At 46.4% G+C, this 10,582-nt stretch overlaps 1 protein-coding gene across 1 annotated transcript; it reads left to right on the top strand.

Annotated features, from left to right (window-relative positions):
- Positions 1–6,381: 6,381 nt before the first annotated feature.
- On the top strand, positions 6,382–9,746 carry FUT4 (fucosyltransferase 4). The gene has a single exon (XM_009187130.4). It carries the CDS (start codon positions 7,083–7,085, stop codon positions 8,676–8,678), a length of 1,596 nt encoding a protein of 531 aa, XP_009185394.1. The 5' UTR covers positions 6,382–7,082; the 3' UTR covers positions 8,679–9,746.
- The last annotated feature ends 836 nt before the right edge of the window (positions 9,747–10,582 follow it).

Genomic DNA, 10,582 nt, shown 5'->3' with positions numbered 1-10,582 from the left:
CCGCTATTTCCCTGCTGCCTTGGATGATCCAGGAAACTAAGTGTTTGAACAGTGAGCTTACTCAAGAAAGAGGCTATCCGTTCATGCAGTGCCCGGTGGTGCTGCCAGAACAGTTATTCCTGCAATGCAATTATCTCTCTCTCTCTCTCTCTCTCTCTCACTGTCTCTCTCTCTCTCTCTCTCTCTCCCTCCCTCCCCCAGCCCAAGACCAAAAGTTTATTGACTTGCACTAAACATTACTAAGATTAAATACAGAGCAAACATTTTCTTTGGGGTGGTTAAAATTAATCTTATTATAGCCAGCATTATTAATGTGATTTCATCGTTATACATTGTGCAAGACTTCTGGGCTGTGGTTTATTTGGCCACAGAAAGCATGATCTGGAACCATAAAATTGGCTGTCCGACTTCAGGAATGTTTTCTTCCTTGTAACGTAAGCAACATGCATTTACCCTTTCGTTTTCTACACTTGTCAAAAATCTACTATCTGTCCCTAATTTTGTCCACTTCCATCCAACAAGTATTTCTTAATATTACAAGTGCCCCAGGCCCTTTTAGAGGAAGAATTACAGGAAGGAACGTGAGCAGCCCAGTTAGAACCACTGTTCTGTGCTAATTGGCTGTTGGTGTGGTCAAAGAATTACCTTACCTATAGGAAAAGACATCATTTCTCTGTTTTCTTCCATGAAGCACATGCTGGGTCTGTGTAAGAAACGAGACCAGAAAAGGGGAGGAAGAGGGTACTCAAGATCCCTTCCTCCATCTGAAGAGAGTTGGTCTACCTCTCTGAGTTAAACTCTGACTACCTTGAGTTAGGGTGCAGCCACGTAGAAGTACTGAGAACAGGTACCACAGTAAGCCCAGACCACATATATTTGAGTTTCTGAAACTGTACAGGATTTGTGCTAACTCATTTGAGGATTCAAGTAGACTTGGGATGGTGGCAAGGAACAGTGTTGGTGAATGTGGATTAGATCTGAAGAGTCTGATGTGATACTTACCATTTTTACCCTATACTTCGGTACCATAATATTTATCTTAATCATTATTTTATAGTCCAAATTCTTTCATATAAATCTTCATAAGTGCAGGAATTACATTGTTTCATTAGTGCCTCAAGAAATGTAAAATAAATAGTGATGTTTATTCATTCATTCATTTATTAATTTATTTAATAAATATGTATTAAATATTTGTCAGGCATGTGCCAGGCATTGCACTGTGTGATGTTAACATGTTTATCTCAATGTCAAAATAATTTTATTTTGTGTAAGCCTTGTATTGTATAATTTTTTCCACATGACTGAAAATAAACTCTATTTTAGGAAAAGGTAGTTTAAAAACGAGAATGTAGAGGTAAAATCTTGAAACATTTAAAATATCATGAAATTACAGTCAGCCTCCATATCTGTGTGTTCCATATCCTTGAATTCAAAAAAACTTGGATTGAAAACTTTCGGGAAAAAAAAGGATGGTTCCGTCTATACTGAACATGTACACACCTTTTTGGTTTTGGTCATTATTCCTTAAACAATAGAGTGTAACAACTATTTACATAGCATTTACATTTTATTAGGTATTATAAAGTAATCTAGAGATTATTTAAAGTACACTGGAGGATTATGCAGGTTATATACAAATACTATACCATTTTATATAAGGGACATGAGCATCTAGAGATTTTGATATCCATGGAGCTTTTCTTCTACACTACTTTTGCAACCTTCAGTGTCCAAAGACCCTTCTCCATGCCTGATCTCATCTTCATGCTTGCGACTGAAAGCCAGTTCTTTCTGTGCAAATGGATATGGAGGGACGACTGCATTTCTGATTTTAACCAAAACTTCACTATGTCCATTTTTCTGAGCATCCACAATTCTTGCATTTCCTATTCTGTCAAGTAAGTGTACAGGAAGAACTTGAGTGCATAAAAAGTACAACACGTTAGTGTAAATAAAATAAATTCCCATATTGACTATCTATAACAATTTCTTTTAAGGCCCGTACATTTTCACACTTAGATAAAAAGAAAAGCACTTATAAATTTGTGTTAGGTTTATTTTTCTTCCTTTTTTTCCGAGACAGAGTCAGGCTGGAGTGCAGTGGCATGATCTTGGCTCACTGCAACCTCCGCCTCCCAGGTTCTAGCGATTCTCATGCCTCAGGCTCCTGAATAGCTGGAACCGCAGGCATGCGCCACCACGTCCAGCTAAATTTTTTTTTTTTTTTGTACTTTTAGTACAGATGGGTTTTCACCATGTTGGCCAGGCTGGTCTCTAACTCTTGACCTTGTGTGATCTGCCCGCCTCGGCCTCTCAAAGTCCTGGGATTAGAGGTGTGAGACACTGCTCCCAGCAGTTTTATTTTTCTATAAAGGATTTAGCAGGACAATGAATAATAGATTGTGGATGTCGTTGATTGTACACAATTTTTGATTTTTAACCTACAGTCCATTCCATACTTATCTGTCCAATTATGCATGGTTAAACAATTGTTTCTGACAAAGGAAACTGTCTCCACCTATTTGCACACAGATTAGCCATTCCAACCACACCTGCTCACTGACGCCCTCAGCATTTCCTGGTAAGTACACAATGTAGAAAGGGACTCAACTGCTTTTTTCTCTCTTCAAGGAAAGAAATTTAAAACATACTTAGCAGGCCAATGTTCAGACACAGAGATCTCAGATCCAACCAAGGGTAACAACCCATTTGAGGGTAGCCTGAATCTCAGGGAGTTTATGCTGCCAGAGCTTGGCTCCACCTGGAAAGCTAGGCAGTCAGAACCGCAGTCAGAACCCATTCTGGGGCTTCCATAGGAAACATCAAATCTGTCTCTGGTGAGTAACACCGGGAGAGGCTTTAAAATGAACTAGAATAGTCATATTATCAAATGAACTATTTCCTTGAGAAAGAATAACGAATGAGTTCGAATTTTAGGAACCACAGTTGGTCTAGTTCTTGCTCCCAAAGAATTCTGTCCAATATAAAATTTTGGAAACTAATACGTCACTTTTGGCATGTTGTGAGTGTATTGCTCATTCAGTGTCATAAATTGAGTCTTGAATTATGGAGCTTTCTTCTACACTACTTTTGCAACCTTCAGGGTCCAAAGATCCTTCTCCATGCCTGATCTCATCTTCATGCTTGCTACTGAAAGTCAGTTATTTCTGTGCAATATTTTGTGGAAACTGAGAGGCCCTTAAATGCACAAAGAATCATTTGTTGTCACCAAATGTAAAAGAATCATGGACTCTTCTTCCATGTTCTAAATCTAAGATGATTTAGAGTTCATTTAGTCCAGCCTCTTCATTATAAGAATAGTAATATCTCCTTCCACATGGGTAGCAGACATGTTTTTGCCCACCTAGCATTCTTTCCCTCTTTTTCAGGTAACACCACCTCATTTTTTCTTTTGGGTAACTTCTCTCCCCGCACTGTTATTCAAGAATAACAGATTATTCCACATCTGTTACTCAGATGGGACTGATTCTAGCTCCAGAGGAGGGTCTAAAGAGAGTACCCATTCCCTGACCACAGTGATTGCTTCAAGAATGAGCACTCGTTCCGGGTTTGGCCAATGAGAGCAGCCTAATTTGATATCATTTCTGATGCCTGTCGCCAGGACTATGCTTAACACATGTACAATATTTTCCACTGAAAGCTTAAGGGACATTTCAAGGTCATAGCAAGTCATTCAGATAGCCAAGATCTCCGGATACCTTCCCGTTGTGTAGTGGGGAAAGAGATATTAACAGATAATTTTGGTAATACCTTAAGAGCATACATTCATTCAACAAATATTCATTGAGATGATGAACACTACCAGATACCTGGTTCCATGGTGGGTGCTCAGGATGGAGTTATGAATGAAACAGTCATGATCTCTGGATGTCCCACGATGCAGCACGTGTGACAGTGCACAGGAGGGCCATGTAAACCACCCTGGATATATGTTTGTGGGTATCCAGAAAGCCTTTCTGGAGAAAGGAACCAGCCTCCTAAATCTCTCTGAATCTATCCTTTCATTTTTTTCCTCATCCTCACAGCTACTGTCTCAGTTCAGGCCCTCTTTATTTCACATCTGAATTACAGCAATAACATTCCAACTGAACATCACACCCCTACTCTTACCCTGTTTTTACCGAACTCACTCTTTACTAATGACATAATTTTTTCTTAGAAACTTTTTTCTAAAGTATAATATCCACCGATAAAAGTACATACGTAAGCATACAGTTTGATGAATTTCCTTAGCCAAACACACCCATTAACCAGAGCCTACATTAACAAACACAGTCAGCGTTCCGCAGCCCCCCCTCCATGTCCCCATCCATATAGTCAACCTCCTCATACATAATAAAAATAAGAATTCGTTTTAAAAATGAATATCGCTTCCTTCCTTTGTTAAAGCCTTCCAAGGACTTTCTTGACAGCCTGCAGGATAAACCCCAACTCCTTTGCCAAACTATTCCCTAGTAATTCCTCGCCTACTGTCCCAGTCTTCCCTCCCTGGCCTCTGCAGTGCTGCTCCCTCTGTGGGAACTAACACCTCAGCCCTCTTCCTCTGCATTGTAATGATTCCTAATTATTGCAGGAGCCACCTTCTCAAAGCCTTCCATGATCCCTTCCCTCCCCACTATCTGTTTCTCTTGTAGATTTTTGAAGGTAGCAACGGTTTTCCATGTTTCCCAATTTGTTAAATGAATAAGTGAGTAAATTTATTAATTTCCCATAACTCCTTTCCCCGCTTTCCTTCTCCACTACTCTACCAATGGCTCTTTTAAAAGAACAACAATCCAGTCCCCTGTGAATGTTGTGCATGTATGAGATGCACAATGATCACGTATGACCTGCAACCAGCAGTCTGCGAAGTCATGACTGGTTTCCATTGATCCAGCCACACCTTACTGCCTAGTATCCGCTCCTCCCACACCAAATAAGGGTACAGTAGGGGCAGTTTGTGGTCTCAACCCTACCGAGGTAAGAGGGCACAAAGAAAATTGATATGCACGAGACCTCGGGCATTCTTCAGGTAAAAAGATGGCTTACTTGGAACATTCAGAGGCTTAAGAGAAAATGGGAGTGGAGGAAGGAAGCAATCAAGCAGGGTAATATTTCCCAAATGCCCACCGGCCAAGTGCCAGACAAAATGTTAGGCTCTATCTGTAATGTCTTATTTAACTGAAGTGGGAGAAGAACGTGAGTAAATGGCTGGATTCCTGAATTGCATAAAAAGAGAAGCCAATACACTTTTTCCTTTATTTGGTTGAAACAAGTTATTTGTGCATTTATAGCTTTTTCTTTTAATTAAAAGTAAGAGTGGAAAACTCACTGAAATGTCTAATTTCAAATAAAATATTTGATTTCTAATTTCTGTTTTTCAAACAAACAAAAAAAACCCCGAAGCATTATGAAAGGTTTTACTGTGTAGGAGGAAACGTCACTAGGTCGATGGGCCTAGCCAGAACACCTAACACCCTCCATCTAGCCTCCAAACTGAGGCTGTGGCCCTGCAGAAAGAGCCACTTGAAGCCACTTTTATAGAAGCTTTTACGCTCTATACTTGACTTTTTTTTTTTTTTTTTTTGAGACGGAGTCTCGCTTTGTTGCCCAGGCTGCTGGAGTGCAGTGGCGCGATCTCAGCTCACTGCAAGCTCCGCTTCCGGGGTTGACGTCATTTTCCTGCCTCAGCTTCCCGAGTAGCTGGGACTACAGGCGCCCACCACCACATCCGGCTAATTTTTTGTATTTTTGGTAGAGACGGGGTTTCACCGTGTTAGCGAGGATGGTCTCGATCTCCTGACCTCGGGATCCTCCCGCCTCGGCCTCCCAAGGTGCTGGGATTATAGGCGTGAGACACCGCGCCCGGCCTATACTTGATTTTTAATGAAAACATTCTTAGTAATAAATTCATATGGCTAACCCAAATTTATTTTCTGTAGGCATAACATCAAAAACACCTGGCAGGATTGCCCCATTCCCAGCACTGTCCATTTCTCCCCTAATATCAGTGGGACTCCACTGATGCACAGTTGTGATCTACTAAAACTTCTCTCAAAACTGCCTCCTCTCCTTAGGTCAGCAGCCCCGCCCCTGATCTATTTGGAAATCCCCTGAATAAAAGTTGAATATCATAAACCAAAGCCAAAACCCAGAAATTCAAATTCAACCGGTAGGTAAAAAATGTCTCAAGTGACAGTAGACGTAGATGTCTCCAGCGTCGCCTCACTAATAAAGTAGAAGAGGCCAGTGCAATACTGCCTTCATACCCTTAACTTGGGTGCTCGAATATTTATCTTCGTCATCATTTTACCATCCAAAGTATTTTACATAACTTTCATGGGTGCAGACATTGTTTAAGTGCTTGGTAACATTAATAGTGATGTTCATTCATTCATCTCACTGAACGGACAATAAATTCCTTGACGACAAGGGCCTCGGGGGGGCCACATCTTCATCTTTGGTTTATGAGTCCTGTGCGTCTTGGTACAAGCAATACTACTATGAGCCGGTAAGTCAAACCTATTTGTTAGGGAACCAAAGGAAAGAACATGTTTTGATTGCTAAGAAAACATTTTGTTCTATCCTTTACTAGGCTGGCAGGCAAAGGGAATGTTCTTATGAGCACTCACATTGAAAACAAGTTTCACGAAATGCACAGACTCTGAAGGCCGTGCCGCTGGGGGCTGCCTCCACAATCCGCCCATCTCAGCGGGCCACGAGGTCCTGGCCACGGACGCGGTGGCCGAGCCTCTGCTCGTACGTTCAACCGGCCTCTGGACTCCCTCCCTCCCTCAAACCCTCCCTCCGGCGGGCGTCGCTGGCGGGTGGCTAGGCCCAACGGCAGGAAGCCGACGCGGATTCTCCGTCCTGCGGCGCCGGGTCCGCCTTCCGTCTGTTCCAGCTTCTGCTCCTGCGCGGCAGCTGCTTTGGAAGGTCTTGAGCCCCCTGTACCTTCCCAGGGATGAACCGGGCCTTCCCTCTGGAAGGCGAGGGTTCGGGCCACCGTGAGCGAGGCGCGGAGCGGTGGGCGCGCGCAGAGGGAAAGCAGATCAGCTGAGAGAGAATAGGAGTAGTGGATGAGGCGCCCGTGGGGCGCGGCCCGGGAGCCCTCGGGCGCGGGCTGGGAGAAGGAGTGGGCGGAGGCGCCGCAGGAGGCTCCCGGGGCCTGGTCGGGCTGGCTGGGCCCCGGGCGCAGTGGAGGGAAGGGACGGGCGGCGCCCGGTTGGGCGTCCTGGCCAGCTCACCTTGCCCTGGCGGCTCGCCCCGCCCGGCACTTGGGAGGAGCAGGGCTGGGCCTGCGGCCTTTGGATTCCAGGACCGCCCCCTTCCATTCCCGGGTCAGCGGCGAGCTACAGCGACGGCTGGAGTCGCAGCTGCAGCATGAGAGCCGGTGCCGCTCCTCCACGCCTACGGACGCGTGGCGAGCGGAGGCAGCTCAGCCCGTTCTCGCCATGGGGGCGCCGTGGGGTTCACCGGCGGCGGCGGCGGCGGGCGGGCGGCGCGGGTGGCGCCGAGGCCGGCGGCTGCCATGGACCGTCTGGGCGCTGGCGGCCGCCGGCTTGACGTGTACGGCGCTGATCACCTATGCCTGCTGGGGGCAGCTGCCGCCTCTGCCCTGGGCGTCGCCAACCCCGCCGCGACCGGTGGGCGTGCTGCTGTGGTGGGAGCCCTTCGGGGGGCGCGGCAACGTCGCTAGGCCGCCCCCCGACTGCCGGCTGCGCTTCAACATTAGCGGCTGCCGCCTACTCACCGACCGCGCGTCCTACGGAGAGGCTCAGGCCGTGCTTTTCCACCACCGCGACCTTGTGAAGGGACCCCCCGACTGGCCCCCGCCCTGGGGCGTCCAGGCGCGCAGTGCCGAGGAGGTGGAACTGCGAGTGTTGGACGACGAGGAGGCAGCGGCGGCGGCAGAAGCCCTGGCGACCTCCAGCCCCAGGCCCCCAGGCCAGCGCTGGGTTTGGATGAACTTCGAGTCGCCCTCGCACTCCCCAGGGCTGCGAAGCCTGGCAAGTAACCTCTTCAACTGGACGCTCTCCTACAGGGCAGACTCGGACATCTTCGTGCCTTATGGCTACCTCTACCCCAGGAGCCACCCCGGCGACCAGCCGTCAGGCCTGGCCCCGCCACTGTCCCGGAAACAGGGGCTGGTGGCATGGGTGGTGAGCCACTGGGACGAGCGCCAGGCCCGGGTTCGCTACTACCACCAGCTGAGCCAACACGTGGCCGTGGACGTGTTCGGCCGGGGCGGGCCCGGGCAGCCGGTGCCCGAAATTGGGCTCCTGCACACAGTGGCCCGCTACAAGTTCTACCTGGCTTTCGAGAACTCGCAGCACCTGGATTATATCACCGAGAAGCTCTGGCGCAACTCGTTGCTCGCTGGGGCAGTGCCGGTGGTGCTGGGCCCCGACCGTGCCAACTATGAGCGCTTCATGCCCCGCGGCGCCTTCATCCATGTGGATGACTTCCCAAGTGCCTCCTCCCTGGCCTCGTACCTGCTTTTCCTAGACCGCAACCCCGCAGTCTATCGCCGCTACTTCCACTGGCGCCGGAGGTACGCTGTCCACATCACCTCCTTCTGGGACGAGCCTTGGTGCCGGGTCTGCCAGGCTGTCCAGAGGGCTGGGGACCGGCCCAAGAGCATACGCAACTTGGCCAGCTGGTTTGAGCGGTGAAGTCGCCCTCCCCTGGAAGTGACCCAGGGGAGGCCAAGTTGTTACCTTTTGGTCCTCTACTGTGCATCTCCTTGACTGCCGAATCGTGGGAGTAAGTTCTTCAAACACCTATTTTTGCTCTATGGGAAAAAGGCGATTTTACCAATGAATGTTACTCAGCACAGAGATGGGGGCCCGGTTTCCATATTTTTTGCACAGCTAGCAATTGGGCCCCCTTTGCTGTTGATGAGCATCATTGTTTAGGGGTGAAGGGGGGGCTCTTCTTCACCTTGTAACCAGTGCAGAAATGAAATAGCTTAGCTGCAAGAAGCCGTTGAGGCGGTTTCTCTGAATTTCCCCGTCTGCCATAGGCCGGATTTGTGGCCCGTGCAGCCTCCAAATCACACTGTTCCCGATTCACATTTTTCTGGACCGAGGTGAAGCAAATTTCTGGTTGTAGAAGGAGCCTTGTTGGTGGAGAGTGGAAGGACTGTGGCTGCAGGTGGGTCTTTGTTGTTTGGATTCCTCACAGCCTTGGCTCCTGAGAAAGGTGAGGAGAGCCGTCCAAGAGGGGCCGCTGACTTCTTTAATAAGTACTATCTGTTCCCGTCCTGTGAATGGAAGCAGGATTGTCCTTGGAGGAGAGTTAAGATGAATACATGGGTGCACCTCACTTTACATAAGAAATGTATTCCTGAAAAGCTGCATTTAAATCAAATCCCAAATTCACTGACTTAGGGGAGTTCAGTATTTAATGAAACCCTATGGAGAATTTATCCCTTTACAATGTGAATAAGCATCTCCTAATGTTTCTTCTGTCTTTCTGTTTTTCCATAACCTGGATTTTTTAAAGGCATATTAAAATTACAGATGTGAAAATAAAGCAGAAGCAACCTTCTTCCCTCTTCCCAGAAAACCAGTCTGTGTTTACAGACAGAAGAGAAGGAAGCCACAGTGTCAGTTCCACACAATTATTTATTTCATGTCTTTACTGGACCTGAAATTTAAACTGTAATGCCAGTCCTGCAGGAGTGCTGGCATTACCCTCTGCAGAACAATGAAAGGTATTGCACTACATTATGCAATCATACAAAAGAAAAAAAAGTTTCATGATGTCTGTTAGTGGCAGTTTTATCTCTGTCAGTTTTTAGTTAAATGTTTAGATCCTCAGAGCTACATTAGTGCCTACTATTAACTTACTCTTGTCTCTTGTTAAAGGCTAAATCTGCACTTCTCCCTGGTGCCAGCAGGTTCCCCTCGTAGTCAACGTAGTGGTATAGCATATCCTCACATTTCCAGTGCCCTTGGGACTGTGCTGTGGAACCAATCTTGAACATACGTGCATTGATTTGACAAAGTTACTGAGTAAGCAGCATATTCAGCAGGTGCCACTACATAACTACTCTGTGCCAAACACTGAGCTTGAGGCCCTAGGGAAGACAGAGAATTATACAAGGCAAAGTCCTTCTCTTTAGGGCGCTTATTATCTGTCACTTCCAAAAAGTAAACGTGACTGATAAAACAATTGGCAGAACCTGTTTGATTACTGTGACAGTCTTAATGATACCATAAATCAATATGAGAAAGCTAGTTGACTTAAAGCCTGAAATAATGGGAGTTTTCTCCTCCACTTATTAGAATAAGGACCCTCAGTGACTAATTATTGTGGATAGGGTCAAGATTAACTAGTTTTATACAGAGTTCTGCTGTAAATAGTCATTTTGCATTTGATTAGTGCAATTAACTGAATCAAAAAGCAAGTTTTACCTCTCTGTACATGTTTTTGCAGACATACTTGAAAAATTCACTTAAATCTAGGTGCTTCAGTTCACTTTCTTGAGAGGAGAAATGAAAAGCTTTGGAGAAAATGTCCCCATTGAAGTTTTATAGTGAGGGCAGAATTACAATCACAAAGTGCCAGCCAC

The sequence above is a fragment of the Papio anubis genome, chromosome 12 (assembly GCF_008728515.1).
Source record: "Papio anubis isolate 15944 chromosome 12, Panubis1.0, whole genome shotgun sequence".
NCBI lineage: Eukaryota > Metazoa > Chordata > Mammalia > Primates > Cercopithecidae > Papio > Papio anubis.
This window is presented reverse-complemented; position numbering and strand designations above follow the sequence as displayed.

Coding starts and splice junctions, on each gene's coding strand:
- FUT4 (XM_009187130.4), top strand. CDS start 7,083: ATGAGGCGCCCGTGGGGCGCGGCCCGGGAGCCCTCGGGCGCGGGCTGG.